At 37.9% G+C, this 24,396-nt stretch overlaps 1 protein-coding gene across 1 annotated transcript in view; it reads right to left on the bottom strand.

Annotated features, from left to right (window-relative positions):
- Nucleotides 1-8,352, bottom strand: part of LOC106088839 (peptidoglycan-recognition protein LA) — a 73,489-nt gene extending 65,137 nt beyond the window's left edge. Inside the window, exon 1 of the mRNA XM_013254537.1 lies at nt 7,832-8,352. Within this exon, the coding sequence (XP_013109991.1) occupies nt 7,832-8,132 (301 nt within the window). The 5' untranslated portion in view covers nt 8,133-8,352. The remainder of the gene's footprint in view (nt 1-7,831) is intronic.
- Between the last annotated feature and the right edge of the window lie 16,044 nt (nt 8,353-24,396).

Genomic DNA, 24,396 nt, shown 5'->3' with positions numbered 1-24,396 from the left:
TTCGTGCGACTATTTTTCACAACTTTCGACGTGGAGCATCACGACAAGAGTGCATTGACGAACTTAAATCTCCATATGGCAATGAAGCACCATCCGTAGCACTGTGAAAAACTGGTTTAATGAATTCAGTCGTGGCCGACGCACAGTGGGACGGGAAAAAAATAAGTGGAAGGCTGCCATTTTGGCCGCCATTTTGATAGAGATATCTTCATGAAATCTGAGGCTGGTCTCTTACTTTGTTACTTGTGAAATCATTTCGGAACTGATTTAAATTTTTTTAACTGAAAGCTAATAAAATTCAATGTTTTTTTGTCGCGACATATGCTAAGGTCCGATTCTTCAGTCTAAAGTTGGCATTTTTTTGTAAAAAAAGGTAATTTCATTGTTTCGTCTCTATACAGAAAACTTGGGTCAGAACTATCAATTTTGCTTAATGTACTGTAAAGAAGACTTAATGTAGATGCGTTTTAAGTGTAATTGTTATGCCCTCCACCATAGGATGGGGGTATACTAATTTCGTCATTCTGTTTGTAACTACTCGAAATATTAGTCTGGGACCCCATAAAGTATATATATTCTTGATCGTCGTGACATTTTATGTCGATCTAGCCGTGTCCGTCCGTCCGTCTGTCTGTCGAAAGCATGCTAACTTTCGAAGGAGTAAAGCTAGCCGCTTGAAATTTTGCACAAATACTTCTTATTAGTGTAGGACGGCTGGGATTGTAAATGGGCCATATCGGTCCATGTTTTGATATAGCTGCCATATAAACCGATCTTTGGTCTTGACTTCTTGAGTCTCTAGAGGGCGCAATTCTGGTTCGATTAGACTTGAAACTGTGCCATGTATGGTTCAAATCGGTTCATAGCCAGATATAGCTGTCATATAAACCGATCTTGGGTCTTGGCTTCTTGAACCTCTAGAGCGCGCATTTCTTATCCGATTTGGCTGAAATTTTGCATGACGTATTTTATTTTAACTTTCAACAACTGTGTTAAATAAGGTTCAAAATGGTTCATAACCTGATGTAGCTGCCATATAAACCGATCTTGGGTCTTGACTTCTTGAGCCCCTAGAGGGCGCAATTCAGATCCGTTCCGAATGAGTCTTTGCACGAAATATTTTGCTATGATATCCAACAACTGTGCCAAGTATGGTTCAAATCGGTCCATAACCTGATATAACTGTCATATAAACAAATGTGTGAACCTGACTTCTTGAGCTTCTAGAGAGCGCAATTCCTATCCGATTTGGCCGAAATTTTGCATGACGTAGTTTATTCTTACTTCCAACAACTGTGTCAAATAAGGTTCAAATCGGCTCATAACCTGATGTAGCTGCCATATAAACCGATCTTGGGTCTTGACTTCTGGAGCCTCTAGAGTGCGCAATTCTTATCCCATTGGAATGAAATTTTGCACGACGTGTTTTGTGATGATATCCAACGACTGTGCCATGTATGGTTCAAATCGGTACATAACCTGATATAGCTGTCATATAAACCGATCTTGGGTCTAGACTTCTTGAGCCTCTAGAGTGCGCAATTCTTATCCGATTTGGCTGAAATTTTTGCATGACGTAGTTTATTCTTACTTTCAACAACTGTGTCAAATAAGGTTCAAATCGGCTCATAACCTGATGTAGCTGCCATATAAACTGATCTTGGGTCTTGACTTCTGGAGCCTCTAGAGTGCGTAATTCTTATCCCATTGGATTGAAATTTTGCACGACGTGTTTTGTGATGATATCCAACGACTGTGCCATGTATGGTTCAAATCGGTCCATAACCTGATATAGCTGTCATATAAACCGATCTTGGGTCTAGACTTCTTGAACCTCTAGAGTGCGCAATTCTTATCCGATTTGGCTGAAATTTTGCATGACGTAGTTTATTCTTACTTTCAACAACTGTGTCAAATAAGGTTCAAATCGGCTCATAACCTGATGTAGCTGTCATATAAATCGCTCTTGGGTCTTGAGCCCCTAGAAGGCGCAATTATTATTCGATTTGAATCAATTTTTGTGCGACGGATGCTCTGATGACCACCAACATTCGTGTTTATTATGGTCTGAATCGGTCTATAGCCCGATACAGCTCCCATATAAATCGATCTCTCCATTTTACTTCTTGAGCCCCCAAAGGGCGCAATTCTTATTCGAATTGGTCACCAATATGTAATTTAATTGTGGTTCAAACCGGACCATATCTTGATATCGCTCTAATAGCAGAGCAAATCTTTTCTTGAATCCTTTTTTGCCTAAGAAGAGATGCCGGCAAAGAACTCGACAAATGCGATCCATGGCGAAGGGTATATAAGATTCGGGCCGGCCGAACTTAGCACACTTTTACTTGTTATAAATTGTGTTAACTGTAATAGGAGATCGCAAAGTACAATATTGGTATTTTTTAACAAAAAAAACAATTGGAAAACCCCCTTAAGTTCTCAATAAGCAAAGCTGAGACCGCCAACTTTATAATATGTTCTCATTGCCCCAAGTAATAACTAACTGCATGCAAAAAATATTTTGCACTATCCAAGGATTGAGGTCTCCACTTACATTTTACTAAAAAATAGCAATTTCGCAAACATCTTTCCCTAGTGTGGGGATTTTGGGTGTTTTCATCAAGGAATGTGGCCAAAATTTGTACTCATTTTTTTAAAAAGATATTTATCTACAAAATTTTTTAAAAATTAGAACGATATCTTTAGTAGTTTTGGTTTCATGATATGTTCAATTTGGAATTTATTTTTCACAAAAGTGTATTTTTTGGCCTCATTTTGAGTTTTACCCAAATAATAGGACTAAAATTTAACCATTTGTTTAAATTGTTTGCATTACTGTAGCACATGTCTTGACCTTTCCAGAAACGTATCATTTACGCAATGTGCGCACCTTGGCCATTGTGGCATTCATTTATGACAGAAAAGTTGTCGAGTCGAAATTATAACTGTGAACCAAGGGATGCAGTTTGTGCATTACTTATATGTTTGCAATATAAAATTATTGACCTACGGTCCGAAGTTAAGAAAAGATGTTTAAAAACATCCTCATTCTAGGATTCTCTGGACAATTTCCGAGAATGGAACTGTTGCAAGTGTCAAAAATCACTATTTCTTGCCTCTTGAGGTTCTTCTGTGAGTTCTTCTAAGGGAAGAATATTATTTTGGACAATGATTTGACCATGATGGCATACCTTGTGAAGTCTAGGTGTCATTTGTTTCCAAGGATATAAATTTGTATACAGGTTTGAAACTTCCGAACTAAATATATGCCAAATTTCTCTGCATTAGTTTTGTGTATGCTATTAGTTTCCACTAATATTATGAACGGAAATCACTCGTATTGACGAAATATTGATTAAAATAAGTAACATCATTTTAATGGCAATCAATAGCAAACATACTGAGCAATCCAATCTTTAAACTATGAAATTGTCTTATAATATAAATTTTTTAAAGTATTGAATTGTAGTTACCCCTGAAATGTACTGTATATACTTTATTTGAATCAAATGAACTATAATTTAAATTCTCCAACTTTGATCGGATTGTAATAGAGTTGAATAACAAAAGTCATTTGGCACTAACAAAACAACATGGAATTGAAACATTAACTGCTAATTTCATGAATTCCCTTCTCTTTCACTTTAACTCCCTCTAAATCTACCACACCAACCCTTTTACCTCAATAATCCAATATTGTAACTTTTACTGAAATTACTCTGCCTTTTGTTTATTTTATTCTTCTGCGTCTTCTGTGGGTTTTCTACGCTTGTTATTCTCCAATCCTGAGGAACAACAAGCATCTACGTACATATATACAGTCCACTAATCACTGGAGTGTTGCAACTTGTCTTTACCATCATCATCTTCGTTCACCTCCATATTATATTTTATTGGAAGACTTCCCCCAAACCTCTTCACATACCTGAAACATGGAGTTGCACTAGGCCACCCGATATCCGAACCTCGTATGGTTCATATTTGGATATAGCTGCCATATAGACCGATCTGCAAATCTGGGATCTTAAGCCATAAAATCCTCACTTTTTACCTGATTTCCTTGAAGTTTTAAACTGCGACTTATATACACTTCTCGGTACCTGAACCGAATATTATCCAAATCGGCTCATACTTGGACATTTATATACATATAGTAGGTTTTTAATCAAATAGGATAATAAATATATTGGGTTAGATATTGCTTCCGGTGTATGCTTAAGAAGAAAAGTTGGATGATCTGATCTCAGCCGGGCCGAATCTTATATACCCTCCACCGTGGATCGCATTTGTCGAGTTTTTTCCCAGCATCTCTTCTTAGGCAAAAAAAGGATAAAAGAAAAGATTTGCTCCGCTATTAGAGCGATATCAAGATATGGTCCGGTTCGGACCACAATTAAATTATATATCGGAGACCTGTGTAAAATGTCAACCAAATGTCAAATGTCAACTTTGGGGGCTCAAGAAGTAAACTTCAGTGATCGATTTATATGGGAGCTGTATCAGGCTATAGACCGATTCAGACCATAATAAACACGTATGTTGATGGTCATGAGAGGATCCGTCGTACAATTTCAGGCAAATCGGATAATAATTGCGACCTCTAGAGGCTCAAGAAGTCAAGATCCCAGATCGGTTTATAAGGCAGCTATATCAGGTTATGGACCGATTTGAACCTTATTTGGTACAGTTCTTGAAAGCCATAAAAAATACGTCGTGCAAAATTTCAGCCAAATCGGATAGGAATTGCGCCCTCTAGAAGCTCAAGAAGTCAAGACCCCAGATCGGTTTATATGGCAGCTATATCAGGTTATAGACCGATTTGAACCTAATTAAGCACAGTTGTTGGAAGTCATAGCGAAACACGTCGTGCAAAATTTCATTCCAATCGGATAAGAATTCCGCTATCTAGAAGCTCAAGAAGTCAAGACCCAAGATCGGTTTATATGGCAGCTATATCAAAACATGGACCGATATGGCCCATTTACAATCCCAACCGACCTACACTAATAAGAAGTATTTTCGACAGACAGATGGACGGACATGACTAGATCGACATAAAATGTCACGACGATCAAGAATATATATACTTTATGGGGTCTCAGACGAATATTTCAAGTAGTTACAAACAGAATTAATTAGTATACCCCTATCCTATGGTAGAGGGTATACAAATCGGTGGGTGGGTTTATATGAGAGTTGTAGTTGTTAGGAAAAATTATGCAAAATTTTACCCAAATTTGATAAGCATTTCGCCTTCTAGGGGATCTTGAGTACAATCGGGAGATCGGTTTATAGGTGGGCTATAATGTTGGAAGTTATAAAAGAAACCGGTTTGCAAAATTTCGACCAAATCGAATTAGGCTCCAGAAATCAATTCAGGAGATCTGTTTATATAGGGGCCTTACAAGGATATAGCCCGATATAGACGGTGATCAAGAATACATATAACCGGAGTTGAATATTGTTGGATGTTGTAAACACAATGACAAAATTAATGTATCACTTCACATGGCACAGTATGTACGAGAAGAATTTTTAAAATAATTAATTTTTAAAAGCAAATGAGCGGGAGGGGAGCGTAGAGCGGAGCGGAATAAAAATTGGCGAGGTGAAGCGGAAAAATTTTTGCCGGAGCGGAAAATGGTACCCACTCCGATACCCTAGTTCTTGTCCCCTTATCTCCTTTAAGGCAAACAAAGGATAAAATAAAAGAATTGCTATGCTATTGGAGCCATATCAAGTTATGGTCCGATCCGGACCATAATAGATCTGAATGTTGGAGACAAGAATAGATGCCATTGTGTAGAATTTCGGCCAATTCGAATTAGAATTGCCAACTTTAGGTGCTCATGAATATCGGGATATCGGTTTTAGGGGAGCTTTATCAGACTATATACCGATTCAGACCACATTTGATGCGTATGTTGAAGGTCATGGAAGAAGCCGCTGTACAAAATTTCCGCCAAATCGGATAATAATTGCCCCCTCTAGAAGCTCAAGAAGTCAAGATCTCAGATATGTTTATATGCCAGCTATATCAGGTTATAGATTGACAGTTCTGGCAAGTCATATCAAAACACATCGTGTAAAATTTCAGCCAAATCGGATAATAATTGCGCCCTCTAGAGCCTCAAGAAGTCAAGGTCCCTGATCGGTTTATATGGCAGCTATATAAAAACATGGACCGATATGGCCCATTCACATTCCCAACTGACCTATATTTATAAGAAGTATTTATGCAAAATTTCACGCGGCTAGCTTTACTCCTTCGAAAGTTAGCGTGCTTTCACCAACAGACGGACCGGCATGGCTAGATCGACTTAAAATGCCATGACAAGCAAGCATACTTCATGGGATCTTAGACAATTTTTACAAACGGAATGGCGAAATTAGTGGAGAATATAAAAAAATGCATCCAAATATCATTTTGAAAAATAAGGATCGGCCTGCAAATAGTGTGTTGGCAAGCAGTACAAAATTTAGTTCTGACTTTATGATCAAACATCACCGCCGAAGGGTGAGCTCCTGCAACCAGTAGCGACCACAATTTTCAACAAAAAATTTTAAGGTATCGACACCAATTTTGCAGTAACAGAAAAATGTTTCTATTTTGAAAAAATTAGGAGTGAGGAGAGTGAAAATAAATATGCATAACAATGGCCCAACCCTTGGAAAATACGAAATAACTTCTAAACGAGCAATGCTATCTACCTGAAAGTTTTGATATAGGTACCTCGTAAAGCCATATTCCAATGTGACTTTTATTGCCTTAAAGGGCAAAACGTACCCGGTTTGGTTGTAAGGATTTTCTATTCTATTTCATATTCCGAAGAACTCGGCGAATGGTATCCTAGTGTAGAGTATACAATAAGGATCAGACATATCTGTTGTTTTATTACGGAATGATTCGTAGAATTCAAAGCAAAGCCGAAAAAAGGTTTATAAAATTAAGGAAAATAATAAAACCAAAAGACATTATTAAGTATAGGGTGATTTTTTTGAGGTTAGGATTTTCATGCATTAGTATTTGACAGATCACGTGGGATTTCAGACATGGTGTCAAAGAGAAAGATGCTCAGTATGCTTTGACATTTCATCATGAATAGACTTACTAACGAGCAACGCTTGCAAATCATTGAATTTTATTACCAAAATCAGTGTTCGGTTCGAAATGTGTTCATTCACCGTAACGTTGCGTCCAACAGCATCTTTGAAAAAATACGGTCCAATGATTCCACCAGCGTACAAACCACACCAAACAGTGCATTTTTCGGGATGCATGGGCAGTTCTTGAACGGCTTCTGGTTGCTCTTCACTCCAAATGCGGCAATTTTGCTTATTTACGTAGCCATTCAACCAGAAATGAGCCTCATCGCTGAACGGTGAATGAACACATTTCGAACCGAACACTGATTTTGGTAATAAAATTCAATGATTTGCAAGCGTTGCTCGTTAGTAAGTCTATTCATGATGAAATGTCAAAGCATACTGAGCATCTTTCTCTTTGACACCATGTCTGAAATCCCACGTGATCTGTCAAATACTAATGCATGAAAATCCTAACCTCAAAAAAATCACCCTTTATAAATAAATCCATTACGTAAAGCAAATATAGATCAAATCAAAGATTTTCTTTGAGTGATGTAAAAAATATCTTCAATAAAAGTCTTTAATTTGGCAACGATATGCCTATAGATAGAAAATTACATAACAGTCACTACTATTGTTTTGCAGTTTTTTTTTTTTCTCAAGCAACGCGAGTCTTCTGTTTCTTTCGATCCTTTTGTATCTATGTTAGATGAACTGTTGAAATGAACAGGTAACATACCACCACCATTGGCCTGCAAAGAACGTGCTTCCACTGTTGCATCCATGTACTGATAAATCGTAACGGGACCCTGGTACTGGGTCATTGGCCCGATCACCACATCACTAGAATTTGACAAGTTGACCACTGATGAGGGCTGTACACTGGGATTTGTGAATATGCTTTGGGGTATAGCTGTCGGCAGCGATGTGGCATTTGAACTCTGGTGCGATCCAGCACGGCCAGTTAAATTCCAAAGAGCATTATTTGCCGGAATATTTGCGTAGGCGTTTGAATCCGAACTATTTCTTTGTTCGTACATTGCTGTTCACAACCCGTCGCTAGAAATTCTCAGAATGCACTAAACTCGTCACAATTGTTATGGCAATGGTCGCGGTATTGCAAACGTAATTTTTTTTTTTTAATTTCCATGTATCAAATAACACACGATCGCGACTTGCCCATAGGTTTTTTGCTTTTCACACAGCGTTCTATAAACGAATTGCCATTGATCATCAACCGGCTTCACTGCGATCACAATTCCTACTGGAAAGTGCAGTTCATTTTCAGCCAGCGACGTTTCTTAATCTCAATATGGGAGAGTTAAGCTAGAACGATGATTCAATTGAGAGTGGTTTCTCTTTCAGTTCGCATCAGTAATTCTTTCCTCTGCAGTGTTTGTCCGCGAGCGAAATGGCGACGTAAGAAATGGAAAAAAAACCTGAATGAACTTCGTCGTTGTGGCTATCGATCGGCTAGGGGCTGGGGGCTTCACACACACCAACAAGCAAAATCATTAGAGTCGTTTTACAAATATGTACAGTCAATCGAATAAATTTACGCACACTTCATTTATTCAACAAAAAAGCAGCTTCAAATGAAGATGATGTAAAATTTCTTAGTATGACTCTTTCTGCTTTGCTGAATCACATATTCCTTTAGCCAAAACGTATAACTATAGTTCAGATATCACTCTTATTTGCACCCTAATATCTATAAAAAGGAAAAAGTGTAGAAAATTAGATGAGAAAGATTTACAATTCACATCTCTATATGTTTTCGCTATTTCGCGAGACTTTTAAGGAATTTTATGGCACTTGACATTGCCTGTACCTGGTACAGTAGATGTAAGAATTCACAAATTCATTTTCTTAAGGGTGATTCTTTACCTATTATCTTGTTGGCAACTCTGCTTTAAACAGCTTACGCACGTTTCGTATTTTGCTTCACTATCAAACATCTTCAGTTTATAATTTAACAATGAATAGTCTTACAAACGAATAATGCTTACAAATTATTCCATTGACCGACGAAGCTCATTTTTGGTTCAATGGGTACGTAAATAGGCAGCTTTGTTGATCTTGGATTGAAGATGCATCCAGAGAAAGTCACAGTTTGGTGCGGCATATGGGCTGGTGTCATCATTGGACTGTACTTCTTCAAACATGATGCGAATCGTAACGTAACTGTGAATGAGCAGCGCTATCGTGAGATGATATCAAACTTTTTTTGCCCAAAATGCAAGAGCTTGAATTGCATGGCATGTAGTTTCAATATGACGGTGCCACATGCCACACAGCACGTGTAACAATGGACTTATTGAGAGGCGTGTTCGTTGAATAATTTATTTCATTTTCGGGACCAGTCAATTGGTCGCCTAGATCGTGCGATTTAACGCCTTTAGACTATTTTTTGTGGGGCTATGTTAAAGCTAATTGCTACACAGACAAGCCGGCTTCAATTGACGCATTGGTAGACAAAATTAAAGCATTCGTGAGATACCGGCCGAAGGCCCTGAATAACTCGATTGTGTTAGCATGTCCTAGTGCCAAACCAAGGGGCAAACAGCGCCCGTCGTGGTGGACCCCAGATCTGGTTGGTCTACGGAAGAACTGCAAAAAACGCTTCAACAGGAGGATGAAGATACATCTGAGGCCTCTAGGCTGGAAAATTATGCCCTCGAGACCTTTTACGGTGGGGTATATTCAGAAGTCTGAGAATGTATGTACAATGTCTAGTGAGGAAACACTAGAACTACTCGTTGAACCCATTTCCCGGGACAACGTGGCGCCAGAGGAAGTTGTCACTGGTATGCATTCGTCGGAGGTTATTAAGGAAATTGTGTCTGAGCCGAAAATCCTTTAGTCGATAAGTAGTTTCGACTCCTTTAAGTCGCCAGGCCATGATGATATATCACCGGTTGAATTACAAGTTGTGTCTGATTGACTGGTTCCCTGGCTTAGGGAGATATACTCTGTTTGTATCAGAATATCATATATACCTGTGGAATGAAGGGACACGAAGGTCGTTTTCATTTCGAAAGCCGGAGAACCCTACCACACGAAGTCGAAAGATTTTCGTCCTATTAGTTTGTCATCCTTTATGCTGAAGACTATTGAGAGGTTGGTAGAAGCCTATCTTAGGGCAAAGATCCGTGGAGATCGCCCGTCGCGGCGGCAGCATGCATATAGTAAAGGCAAATCAACTCAAACAGCCCTACACAACCCAGTCGGCTACATAGAGTGTTCTCTCGCTGCCAAGGAGTATACAATGGTAGCATATCTTGACATTGATGATGCGTTCAATAATGTACAACCGACGTCAATCATAAAGAAGTTGGAGTTTTTAGGCATCAAATCTACCGTAAGAAAGTTTATTAATAACTTACTTACTAAAAGATGCATTACGGCAGGCTTGGAATCTGTGGATCTAAAAAAATGGGTCAGCAGAGGAACTCCTCAAGGAGGTGTACTGTCTCCTCTACTTTGGAATATAGCCATTTACAATATATTATTGTCTCTGGAAGAAAAAGTATAAATCCGTGCCAGACAGAAGGAGATACAAGTTTCCTACAGTGGAACCTGTCTCCTTGGGAGGAGAGAATGTTCCATTTACAGAAAGCCCAAAATACCTGGGTGTTTTGCTGGACAGGAAATTGAACTTCAAATCCAACATTTTGGAATGGTCAAGAAAGGCAACTGTTGCCCTAGACACCTACAAGAAGGCCATTGGCAAAAGTTGGGGTTTAGACCGCGTGTCATGCATTGGGTATATACTGCAGTTGTCAGACCTATAATGCTATATGGTGTTGTGGTCTGATGGACGGCGCTAAAAATTTTTTCTTCTGGTCAATACTTAACCGGATCCAAAGGATGGCTTGTTTATGCATCAGAACCGCACTGAGGACGAAACCATCTGAAGCACTGAATTAAATGCTACATCTTATGCCTCTGGACATTGTGGCTACCCAAATTGCAGTGACCACTGCCGCGAGGTTAAGGGAGCTTTCTCATTGGTCATGTGGCGGCTACGGACACTGTGTTATCCTTGATACAATATCTGATGTTCCAGGCAGTGTGGATTACACCCTACCTGAGCCGCTTTTTCATAAAAATTACTGCACCACTATTCCCGATAAAATCGATTGGAACTACGTTATCCCTGGTAACAGAAGTTACATAGACTTCTATACGTATGCTTCCAAACTAAACGACCAGGTGGGATTTGGGGTGTACTCTAAAGATTTAGAACTGGCCATATCGAAAAAGTTACCCGATCACTGCAGTGTGTAGCAAGCGGAGATCCTTGCAATTAAGGCAGTGGTGGAATGGCTAAGATAAAATGTCATTACGACGATTGGCATAAATATCTTCTCAGACAGCCAGGCAGCCATTAAATCCCTGGAGAACCTATTTCTGAACACAAAAACCGCCCTCGACTGTCGCAGATCTCTCAACGAGATAGCTGAGCAGTTTCAAATTCACCTGTTCTGGTTGCCGGGCCACAGAGATATGCCAGCGAATTGTAAAGCGGACTATCTTGCGATACTAGGAAATACCCTACACATTCCAGGGATACTGGGATCCCTGACAGCGACATGTAAACTAAGTTTTCAAAACTGTGGTCTAATCTAGACTTGAAGAGGTCTACCTCTACCACGTTAGGAACCAGATGACATCTTCCTTCTTCTGTTCCTGTGATATCACAATGAACGAAAACGTCTAAGTGAGTCTGATTAGAGACTGCCACTTTAAATTGGAATAAGCGGATGGACCAATTGAATCACGGTCAACATTTGCATTTTGTTGAATTTTATGCGTTGTTTTTTAAAACTTTCCTTTAGCTCTTAAAAAATCACCTTTTAGTATCAAAGCATAGCTCAAGATATGTCATGGAACAGAAATTTCTTAGTAAATTCGAAGATTAAGTATTAGAACATATATTCGTAATATATATCCTCAGGTAAATTTGACAAAAATTGTCGGAAAACCACATTTATGTGTACATAGAAACACAAAAAATTATATTAACAGTAGCGATTTAATGGTAAAACTGTTACCAAGAATACCTTATATATTATCGTCTAGAATTGGACGCTTCATTTTGGTCACGATGTCCCAAATTCCACAAATTTTGGCAGTTAGGTAAACGTTATATGTGTACTAATGTAGCAATAACCAGTAAGGAAAGGCAAAAGTCGGGCGGAGCCGACTATAAAATATAGGATACTAGCTGACCCGGGCCCGCTCCGCTGCGCCTTCTTTTACTTTATATGGAACAAAAGTTTCCTTGGAATATTTATTTTTGACAATTAAAGATCTTTTAGTGAAATACAATACCATGCTAACTTGAGTATCAGTTTATCAACATAAGTGCCTTTGTCTGAAGTTTTGATGGAAGGTGTACTCCATTCTTAAAATACTTCATTTCAGACCGATATTCTCATGATGTCTGAATTAATGGTGTTTTCAGGGGAGAGGTGGTACCCCAGATACTTGGCCCTGAAAAAAATCTCAGCATCGTGCTCTTCTCTCAAATACCTTTTATTTAAACCCCATATTGCCATTGGCTTAAGAGGAGTTTACAGGATGAGGCGTCCCCCAAACACATGGCCCCAAAATAGATTATCAAATTCGTTTTCTAATCTCAAATACCTTTCATTTGAGCCACGTATTGGCCAGGTCAAAAAATTTCAATCCATTCGGGAAGGGGTGATGCCCTAAATACATGGTCCTATACATGGATATTTAATTCGTATTCTACTCCCAAATACCTTTATTTGAGCCCCATATTGCGATAGTCAGTAAAAAATTGCTGTTTGTGGGGTATTTGTTGAAAGGGTCCTGACAATGGGTATCAATTCTTGCTCTACCCCGCAATACCTTTCATTTAAGCTCCATATTGACATGGTCGGTAAATATGACAGATATAGAGGTGTTTTGGGGATTGGGGTGGTCCCCAAAACACTAAGCCCGGAAAATATATCAGCAACGTGCTCTATTCTCATATATCTATATATCATTTATTTGAACCCCATATTGCCATTGCCCTCAAAATTGGATACCAAATTCGTTTTCTAATCTCATTTAAACTCCCTAGCAAAAGTCAGCAAATATGTCTGGTTTTGGGGTATTGGCCCTAAAAGCTATGAATATTTAGTTCCACTCTCTTTAAAACCCAAATTGTCTTGGTGAGCAAATACGTCTTATTTGGGGGTTTGGGTTGGCCCCTAATGTTGATATCAGATACGTGGTCTACTCCCACATACCTTTAATTTGAGCCCCATATTTCCATAGTCGGCAAACACGACCGGCTTGGGGTGTGTTTTGGGGGATGGGTGGCCAGTCAGTGAGTTGGCCTTGCAAATATATATCGGATTCGTGTTCCACTTTAAAAACCCTCTTATTTGAGCCTCATAATGCAATAGTCAGAAAATACTTACTATTTGGGTGGTGTTGATGATACTATTGTAAATTCGTGCTTTACTCCCAAAGACCTTTCATTTGAGCCCCATATTGCTATGGCCGTAAATTTTCCTCCTTGGGGGGATGTTTTTGGGTATGGGCGGCCTCCCAAACACTTGGTCTCATATTTGGATATCAGATTCGTATTCTACATTCAAATACCTTTTATTTAAGCCCCATATTCCCATGGTCAGTAAATAAGTCCTGTTTGAGAGGTATTTTGGGAAAGGGGTGGAGCCCCAGAAACATCGTCCCACATTTGGATATCATATTCGTATTCTCGGCTCCGCCCACCTAGTGTACGTACTACTTTTAATGTATAGAACTTTGCTCAAAATCTAGTCCGACTTTAAGTTTGAATGCCTATTGAAGCATCGACTAGAACCTTGTAAGATATTCTAATGATAGGACAAAGATTGTGGATTTCTACAGCCTTAAAAGTCATATCGGATAACAGATATATTTGGGCACAAATTTGGGAATCTACGGACTTAAAAAACCACGACGAATGAAATATATATTTATGGGAACTATATCTAAATCAGGACCGATTTTTAATGAAATTTTGCGCACGTGTTGGGACGTCAAATAAAACGTCTCATGCTAACTTTTGTAAAGACATGCTCAAAGTTTATATCGACTGAAAGATATACCTGGTAGCTATATCTAAATCTGAACCGAATTTTATGAAATTTTGCACACATATTTGAACGTCAAATAAAACACCTCGTACTAAATCTTGTTAAGATTGGACTAAAATTGTGGCTTCTACAGCCTTAAAAGGCCATATCGGATAAAAGACATATATGGGGGCTATATCTATATCTGAACCGATTTTTATGAACTTGTTTTTTTGCGCACATATTCGGACGTCAAATAAAAGAAACCCTGCAAAATTTTGTAAAGATCCGACCAAACTTGTGGCTGCTACAGCCTTAAAATTCCGTATCGGATGAAAGATATAGATGTGAGCTAAATGCAAATCGTGACCGATTTTTATGAAAAATATAAGTCATGACATGTGCAAAATTTCATGACCATCGGACAATAAATGCGAACTGTACATTGATCACAAACATACAAAGACAGAAAGACAGACGGACATAGCTAAATCGAATCAGAAAGTGATTTTAAGCTGGTGGATATACTTATCAAATAGTCTAGCTCTTCTCCTTCTTAGCGTTGCAAAAAAAAGTGCACAAAGTTACAATACCAGTGTTTGTGTAGGGTGTAAAAAGCTAAAAACCCCTACTGTTCAAAACATCCTGTATAGGGCTGATTGGGTATCACGTCAGAAACCTGTTCTCAAATCAAATATTCATAATTGGAGTTTGCTTCACAACACTTAGGGGTTTCGACATCTTGTTTAGAAAATGTTGGGTTTTGTCGATGGGTCAAAATATAACGAATTGTCCATTAAGGTTTAGAAAATATATTAATGACGCTGTGAAAGAACAAAATATTATTTCAAGAATGAACCATAACATTACCTCAATATCATAAACCATATTGAGGTCATGGTGTCATGGTTCATTTGCCCTGGCTTTGGTAAATTATTTTTCATCGTAGAAAAAGTGGATAAACTTATTTATCTAAGCCCAATCCGACTCATTCATAAATTATTTGAAAACAAGTGTGGAAGAAACATTGCAAAATTAAAGCAAATTTTATTTTCAACCAAACGTTGACCTATAAACTACGGCTTATAGAGTTCGAGACTGATAATGAAGTGATTGTTTGGAGCTTTTTATACCCGCAAAGACACGTGTACGGAAACTTTATTGATTGACTGTATATATTTTTTGAAGCCATATTCGAATAAAATTGTCAGAACACCTTAGGATGGGGGGTTTATTAATTTTGTCATTCCGTTTGCAACACATCGAAATAAGAATTATTTTAAGACGATCAAGCCACATACGTCCATCCATTGTTCGCCTGTTAGTGATAATCACTTTATTTAGCACCTATAAACCAATCTTACCTGATTTCGATGAAATTCAAAACAGAACTCGCTTGTTTGAATCGGAATATATAGTTTTTTTGTATTTATAAAGGGCGTCTTTTTATACGATTTATCTGAAAAAAGCAATAATGGAAAACTTTGGACCTTTCAATAACCCATTGAAATACGATCCATGTGACGATGACTATAATAAATATTAATCTATATGTGAATAAGCCCAGCGGGAAAACTCGTAAGGCCTTCTTAAAGCAGGCCTGATAACAGCGCTGTAAAGCCTTCTAATAGAAGGACCGTATGCCTTCTAAAACGAAGCTTAGAAGAGGACAACCTTGCAACTTGACAAGGGATGCCTCTACCGTCTTTATGTATTCCTTCCGAAATACCCCATGTACTCTATCGGAAACATGTGAGAGTCTATTGAACTTCTGATGTTTTTAAACATTAATTCTGTCCTTCTTAAGGCCATGTATTTACCGTGAAAGGCAAATACAAACCTGACAATGTTACTCAATGTTAGAAATATATAAACATGGAATTCGGAGACCAGGCCTCGCTGATGCAAAACAAGGAATGATATTAGGGCTATCGGTTAACGATAGCACCAGCCGACACGACGTCCAACATTGGATGTAGTCATTTCTAAGGCATCCAGTTGGGTATTTCAAGTCCAAGGATAAAATTAGTTCACTTGCAAATGCAAATTTTTCCTATGAACATTCCACCAAGGAACAGGGGCAAACTGACACTTACACCCATAAAAATTAAATTGCTGATATCAGCAAACAGTGTCTGCTGATCTTAAAATGCAATTTTTGAACTGATGTAGGAAAAAGTTCCAAGTTGTCTAACTTATTAACGATGATTATATGAAGTTTGCTTTGCATGTTTGTAAGCATTTTTAATAACGTAAAGCGTTTATTTTTTGTTAAAATACCTAAATATAATTTAGGTACGCGAAGAAAAGTTTGAAATTATATTGCAACAAACTAATCTGTTTGAAGCCTAGTACTACTTTTATTCGCACGAAAATTCTCAACTAACTGATTGTGAAATATGTCACATGCTATAAGACGACACACAGTGGGCCAAACGACGAAAATATTGGAAATAAGTCAACAATTTTTACTGTTGTCTGAGTGCTAAATAATGTTGTTGACATTTGTAGAGGACCACATAGGCTTAAGGCAAATGGTTGCTGGACTATATCTCTAAAACAAGGTGTCAAAATTGTCCACTTGTCCCTTCTCCAAAGTTCAAGGGTCTTAGCCGATTTGTATGATCTAGGACCCTGAGAAAAGAACTTGATGAGATCTGCATGCATAAAAATGACACTCTACCGTGCAAACTCCTAATGCGTGCGAAAATACCCAATAAATACCTTTTTTGGTATTTATAAATTTGCAGGTATTTTGGTAAATTTCTCATTCTTTGTATATAAAACTGATTTTTTTAAACTCATAAAATCGGATTATAGTTATATAGCCTCAAAGTTTTGAGGCAATAAATTGTTAATTTTTCACTTTGGCACAGTGTCAAACTTTAGCGGACATAAATGTCATAAATAGATCTTTTATTGCCTTAATACCCTTTATCGAGAGATCGGGCAGTCAGTCTATATGGCACCTATATCCCAATATGGTGCGTAGAGGTCAACCAGAACTCACTAGTCCGATCTGGACCACATCTCACAGGAGTGGGTATAGGTCTACCAGAACTCACTGTGGCAAATTTCACCAAAATGCTCCTTTAAGTGGCTCAACACTCAATTTTGGAAGATCGGTCTATATGACAGCTATGCCCTAATAATGTCTTATGGATTTGACATTCAATATCCAAATATGATCCGATCTGGACCACATCTCACAGGAGTGGAAACGAGTCTACCAAACCTCACTGTGCCAAATTTCATCGAAGTCGGATAAAAAATGATCTTCTCATGGAGTGTTGAGCCCATGTATCGGTGATCGGTCTGGATAATATTCAACAAAAAGTTGAAGAGGTCTACCAAAACTTACTGAGCCAAATTTCATCGAAATCGAATGAAAAATGCTCCTTTTATAGGCGTAATACTCGGTCTATGTTGCGCCTGCATCTATATTTGGTCCGATCATTGCCGCATTTGATAGGAATGAGTAGGCGTCTTCCAGAACTTGCCGCGCTAAATTGTATCCAAATCGAAATGGATCATTTATGGCCTTAATACCGTATATCGAGAGATCGAACGGTTGGTCCATATGACAGCTATATTCAAATATGGTCCAATCTGGGTTTCACAGGTGTGGGTAGGGGTCTAAAACTGTCAAGACTTTAAGTCAGGAGATGGTTTTTATGAAGTCAGAAGATCTGGTTTATAAACAAAGAATACGAAATCATCAAAAAATGTTTGCAATATGTTTCATATAGCCAAGGTATCTGGAAAATTATATATACGCAGCTTTTTGGTATATATGTGTTGGTTTGGTTAGGTAGAAAAGAGGGAGCGGGTATTAACTAGCCCCAAGCCACTTTGGACGTACACCTAAGCCAGTGTTCGGCTTGTTGCGCGACATGTGTGTTAATACCATCGCCCACCTCCATGCATGTAAAATGTACCACGCCATCGTATGCCGTTAAGGAGGTGCGAGCAGTTTATTTTAATATATAAAATTCTTGCTTTCTTTTCTTTATGACTCCGTTAATTTTTATACCCTCCACCATAAGATGGGGGGTATACTAATTTCGTCATTCTGTTTGCAACTACTCGAAATATTCGTCTTAGATCTAGCCATGTCCGTCCGTCTGTCTGTCGAAAGCACGCTAACTTCCGAAGGAGTAAAGCTAGCCGCTTGAAATTTTGCACAAATACTTCTTATTAGTGTAGGTCGGTTGGTATTGTAAATTGGCCATATCGGTCCATGTTTTGATATAGCTGCCATATAAACCGATCTTGGGTCTTGACTTTTTGAGCCTCTAGAGTGCGCAATTCTTATCCGATTGGGATGAAATTTTGCACGACGTATTTTGTTATGACATACAACAACTGTACCAAGTATGGTTCAAATCGGTTCATAACCTGGTATAGCTGCCATATACACCGATCTGGGGTTTTGACTTCTTGAGCCTCTAGAGTGCGCAATTCTTATCCGATTGGAATGCAATTTTGCACGACGTGTTTTGTTTTGATATCCAACAACTGTGCCAAGTATGGTTCAAATCGGTCCATAACCTTTATTATCACTTGTAGCGTGTAGACGTGTTTATTTGAGCTCCTGATAAAACACTCCATACTCTGTTCATAAACCACAAAAATATACAAATAAAAGCAAATTCAACAAGTGGTACACCCTGTGTTTAATAATAATTATTTTCGAGTAACAGAAAGTGTTATGTGTTACAAATATTTGCAATTTATTTTTGTGTAAAATAAAAAGCAAAGACGAAATTACAAACAAGTAACATTACAAGAAAAACGATTGAGAAGCTTAAACACATTAGAGAACTGATTGTGAGAGTAAAAGAGAAGTGTCAAGCGAAACTTCAGATATAAATTGCGAAGTCGCTTAAACATAATTCACAATAGTAATTTGACCGTTAAATTTAAATTCTACAGTGGCTCAAAGCGAAAGTATTGTTTACCTTGTATCGTTCGGTAGTGTTATTGGGTCTTTATAATTAAAACTCAAACCTGGTAACACCAATCACGGAATTGCTCAACCCCAATAAGAACAACTTTCTTCATCGTATTCAATACTTACACCGAGAAAAAAAAAAAAAAAAAAAAAAAAGAAAGAAAGATGAATACCCCAACAATGCCATCCCAATCTTCGAATCCAGGCGATTTTGCACGGCCCCTCGACCCTAATGAAAGCATCAGCATGGATTCCAAGGCAGTCCAGAGGAACCGTGATAGCGTGTTACACCGCACATTGGTTGGTAACATCACAAAGACACAAAGGCTCTCTGACTCTCCACTTCGCTTGATGCAGATATTGGATGACCGTTTTGAGAAGCTAAGCCATAGAATCGAAGATCGTATGAAATCATTGTTAAAAGAATCTGAAAACCGTATCTTTAATGAACTGGACAAAAGATTATGCGAGTTACGTGCAGACATTGCTGATATCAGTGATACAGTCACGAAACTAGAGACTGCAGTATGTGAAATCGATGTGCTCAAACTGGAATTAAAAGAGATCAAACTGCAAGTCTTACGTCAAGAAAATGCTCCGGTTGCTGCAGATCTTCGTATAAATGGAATCCCTTTCAATGAAAATGAAAACCTAAATAACATTTTCACAAAAATCTGCACAAGCTGTAGTATTCCGACTCCAAAACTCAAATCTATACACCGGCTAAGAAACAGAAACAACACTAAAGAAAGAAATTCGGTATATTCATTAACGACTCTAGATTGGAAATCGTTCCTCATGCAAAGAACTTGGGCGTTGTTATTAACAGCACTCTGACTTGGAGTAATCATATCGACTCTGTCGTTGGTCAGGGATATTCAAAATTGCGTGCTCTCTGGGCCACTCAGTCGGTTACTCCGCTGCGGGTTAGGTCTCTCTTGGCAAAGACTTATCTTGTTCCTAGCATTCTCTACGGCTGTGAGTTGTTTGCTAATTGCGACTCGGTAAGTAGACGTAAGCTAAACACCTTTTTTAATAGCGTTACTCGTTATGTATTTGGCTTGAGACGGCGCGATTCCATCTCTGAATACTGTTTATCTCTGTATGGCGTCTCCTTACAGCACTTGTTGTTCCTAAGATCGCTTACTTTCCTGCATAAACTGATCTACACGCAGGCACCACAATATCTGTATGGATTTATTGATTTCGCCAGATCTACTAGAGGTAAAAAAATCATTCCCAAAATGTATCGGAGGCTTGTTTCTGAATGGCATATGTTCATATTCGCTGTACGTCTCTGGAATTCTCTTCCTAACGATCTGCAATTACTCAGTAACTCGGCAACATTTAAAACCAGATTTTGGAAACATTTTACTGCATTAAGTTGATGAATGTTAAGACTCATTTATATATTTATTTTATTCTATACTTACCTTAATTTCTTTTTTCGGATCAACTAAGTCTACTAATTCCTCTTTAATTGATAAATTCACTTTTGTTTTATTTTTCTTTTAAATTCAAATCTACAAAGCCACAATTGTTAGTTTTTTCCGTAAGTTATTCATTCAAAATCTGTGATGTATCGTATAGCTATAGATTCTTAGTTTTAAGTGTTTACTATGTACAATTGTTGGAGATATTACCCGCACTTTAATTATAAGAATTTTATATTCTTGTTGTGCGGGAGTAAATAAATAAATTACAAATTACCTTATATAGCTGTCATATAAACCGATCTTGGGTCTTGACTTCTTGAGCCTCTAGAGGGCGCAATTCTTATCCAATTTGAATGAATTTTGGTTCGTAGTATTTTGTTATGATATCCAACAACTGTGTCAAATATGGTTCAAATCGGTTCATAACCTGATATAGCTGCCATATAAACCGATCTGGGATCTTGACTTCTTGAGCCTCTAGAGGTCGCAATTATTATCCGATTTGCCTGAAATCGACGGATTCTCTCATGACCATTAACATACATGTTTATTATGGTCTGAATCGGTCTATAGCCCGATACAGTTCCCATATAAATCGATCTCTCTATTTTACTTCTTGAGCCCACAAAGAGCGCAATTCTTATTCGAATTGGCTGACATTTTACACAGGTCTCCAACATAAATATAATTTAATTGTGGTCCAAACCGGACCATATCTTAATATCGCTCTAATCGCAGGACAAATCGTTTCTTATATCCTCTTTTTTGCCTAAGAAGAGATGCCGGAAAAAGAACTCGACAAATGCGATCCATGGTGGAGGTTATATAAGATTCGGCCCGGCCGAACTTAGCACGCTTTTACTTGTTATGTTACATACTGGAAATTTCACACAAATTGTGCCAGTATATTTATGAACAAAATAACAATCATGCCAGTATCTCTAGCGGTTTAAAAATGGCATCGTTTTCAATGTAAAAAATATTTTTGGTAAAAAATTTGCAACATTTTCCGAAAAATATACTCCCATCTAATTCATGTTTTCTTATACTTTGACCATTAAAGCGTTGTCATTTGACTCATTATGGCCAAGTTTTCGCACTAAATTTCAAAAGTTTCTCAATAGTACAAAAGTTCTACGGTGTTTTTTTTTTAACTTCCAATCAAAGCTTGAAATATTTCCAACAATTTGAGGTATGTTTCCCCATATCCTTAGCATTAATGAGGACGTAGCTGCCAAAATACTGAAAGAAGTCAAATTTCATGTTGTGCGATTTTCACTGTTAAATACCAAGTACTACGTCATATGTCCTGAAAATAGACCTATGTATGTGCGGCCAAATTTGTGGTATAGAGGAGCCAGCAAACATGTTTGGTGATGGTATGAAATCTCTTAATATGAATTATAATCATTTAGCAATTTATTTTCAAAAAACTAAAGAGATGGCTTCAAGCTTGTTTTTATACGAAGAGGGGCTCAAGATATCCTTCAATGCGAGTTCAACTCGGTTAGGTTCGAAATTTCACCAGTATACCAGAGAGGTGCTGATTGGGATAAAGATTTCGATAGCTTGAAATCGACGATTGAAAGTGGTGAAGGTAGCAAAATTGTTATGGGAGATCCTAATATTCGGATCGGAGAGGAGCAAGAGGTATCTACAGAGATTCTGGAAAATTGTCTCAACACCAGGCACTCAAATGATAAAATTATTAATCCGAATGGGAGAAAATATGTGGAATTTTGTAATGATAACGGCTTAATAATTTTGAATGGACGAACGCCAGGTGATACAGAAGGCAGGTTTTCATTTACAAATAGATTTGAGTACTGTTACATCGGAAACTCTGAGATATATAAGGACTTTCAGAGTTGAAGATCAGAATTGATTTGACCATTTCCCGTTAGTCCTAACTGTTTCCCTTCCATGGACGAGTCCGAGCATACCGGACAGATTGAACTTATTGCCAAAGTTGGCATGGAAAGACACGATTAAAGTCAGTTACCAGAGCTTCTTGAATCGACCACTAAATCCGAAGTTAAAAGATTTATTCGAAGAGCTCAAACATACAAAAAGTTCATTTTAAAAATAAATGGTTCGACGCTGAATGTCTGAAACATAGAAAGAAGACAATTGCTCTCCAAGCTCAGGATATTTGGGTCAGCAAACGCCAGAAACGCCTACATGGACCAAAAGAAATCGTATGGTAATTTATGTAAAGCCAAATAAGCAAATTATTATACTCCAATAGAGAGGAAGCTAGACGTTACTTCCGATAGTAGCGCATGGTGGTCGCTGGCGAAGTAACTCAGACAGCATAATAATGATGTTTCCTCTTATATCCCAGTAGAAGTACTAAAAGACTACTTAAAATCTCTGCTAAATCCCGTATATTTTGCTCCCAACAATATATCGGATTCACTTCTGGATAGTGATTTTACAGTCAGAGAATTTAAACTGCAACTAAATAATGTTTAAGCAAATAAAGCGCCTGGGGAAGATCGAGTGCCCTCTGAGTTTTTTTCCACTCATCAGATGATTTCTTGCAAACATTATGCGAGGGATTTAACAATATTTTGGATGGCTTCGACGACTTCGAAGCATTTCACGCTGGTGTAATATTTCCAATACACAAGAAAGGTGATCCAAACGATGTAAACAACTACTATGGAATCACGTTCATGAATAGTATTGGAAAACTCATGATTGGAATGATCAACGGCAGAATAACAGAATGGGTGAACAGATATCATATATTAAATGAGTACCAAGCGGGATTCAGAAAAGACTATTGTACTGTCGATAATATATTTAACCTTGCAGCAGTAGTCAATCTTAAATTAAGCGAAATTAAAAAGTTGTATGCTTACTTCGTAGACTTTAAAGCAGCTTTCGATAGAGTGCCAAGAAACGTCCTTTTATACAAGCTTCATCATTGGTTTTGTGGAAAAAATCTATGGAAACACAAAGTCCTCAGTTTGGCCAGGCTCCCAATGTTAGAGTATTTTGATACTTGTACTGGCGTAAAACAAGGTTGCGCATTGTCGCCAATCCTATTTGCTTTATATCTCAATGATTTACATAACCATCTTGAGGGCGGTATTTTCGTAGATGAAACAAACATTCGTCTTTTAATGTACGCAGATGACAGGGTTATAACGGCTGATAGCACAACAATTTTGCAGTGGATGAAAGAAAACCTAGAATCTTACTGTGACAGATGGGGCATGGAAGTGAACCAGATTAAGCCCAAAAAAATGGTGTTTAGGAAAGGAGGAAAGCTATCTGCGAATGAAAAATTTACATTTAAAGGAGAAAGCATAGGAATAGTAAACCAATATAAATACTTGGGAATTATATCAACACCCAAATTATCTTTCACTAAGCACCTATTGAAAAAAGAAGAAGCTACGAAAATGTCAATAAACTCAAATATGGAGAAATTTTAATCCTAAACCTTCTATCAATCTGACGACGAAATGGAAGATGTTTTTAGCTGTTTACCGTTCAATTCGTAGTTACGGGGCACATATGTATATGGAAGAATTCCCATTTGGCGAGGTGGATTAACTGTATCGCTATTTTACAGAGAGAATTTTGAAACAACCTGAATCCACTACAAATTACGTTCTTGCCTTGAATACCGGATATGGGCAGGGGTATATATATACGTATTCTCTACATTTACAATACCTGGCAAAAGTACTATTTGATCTGGAGATTTACAGACTACCACCTACACTTTCCGTGAAACTGTCAGTTAAAAATTTAGGCTGTTTTAAGAAGATTTCTTGTCAACTAACAGAGTGTATAGTAATACACTAGTGTAAAATCG

This window comes from Stomoxys calcitrans, chromosome 1 (assembly GCF_963082655.1).
Source record: "Stomoxys calcitrans chromosome 1, idStoCalc2.1, whole genome shotgun sequence".
Taxonomy (NCBI): Eukaryota; Metazoa; Arthropoda; class Insecta; order Diptera; family Muscidae; genus Stomoxys; species Stomoxys calcitrans.
The sequence above is the reverse complement of the archived record's forward strand: the minus strand, read 5'-3'. Positions and strand labels throughout refer to the sequence as shown.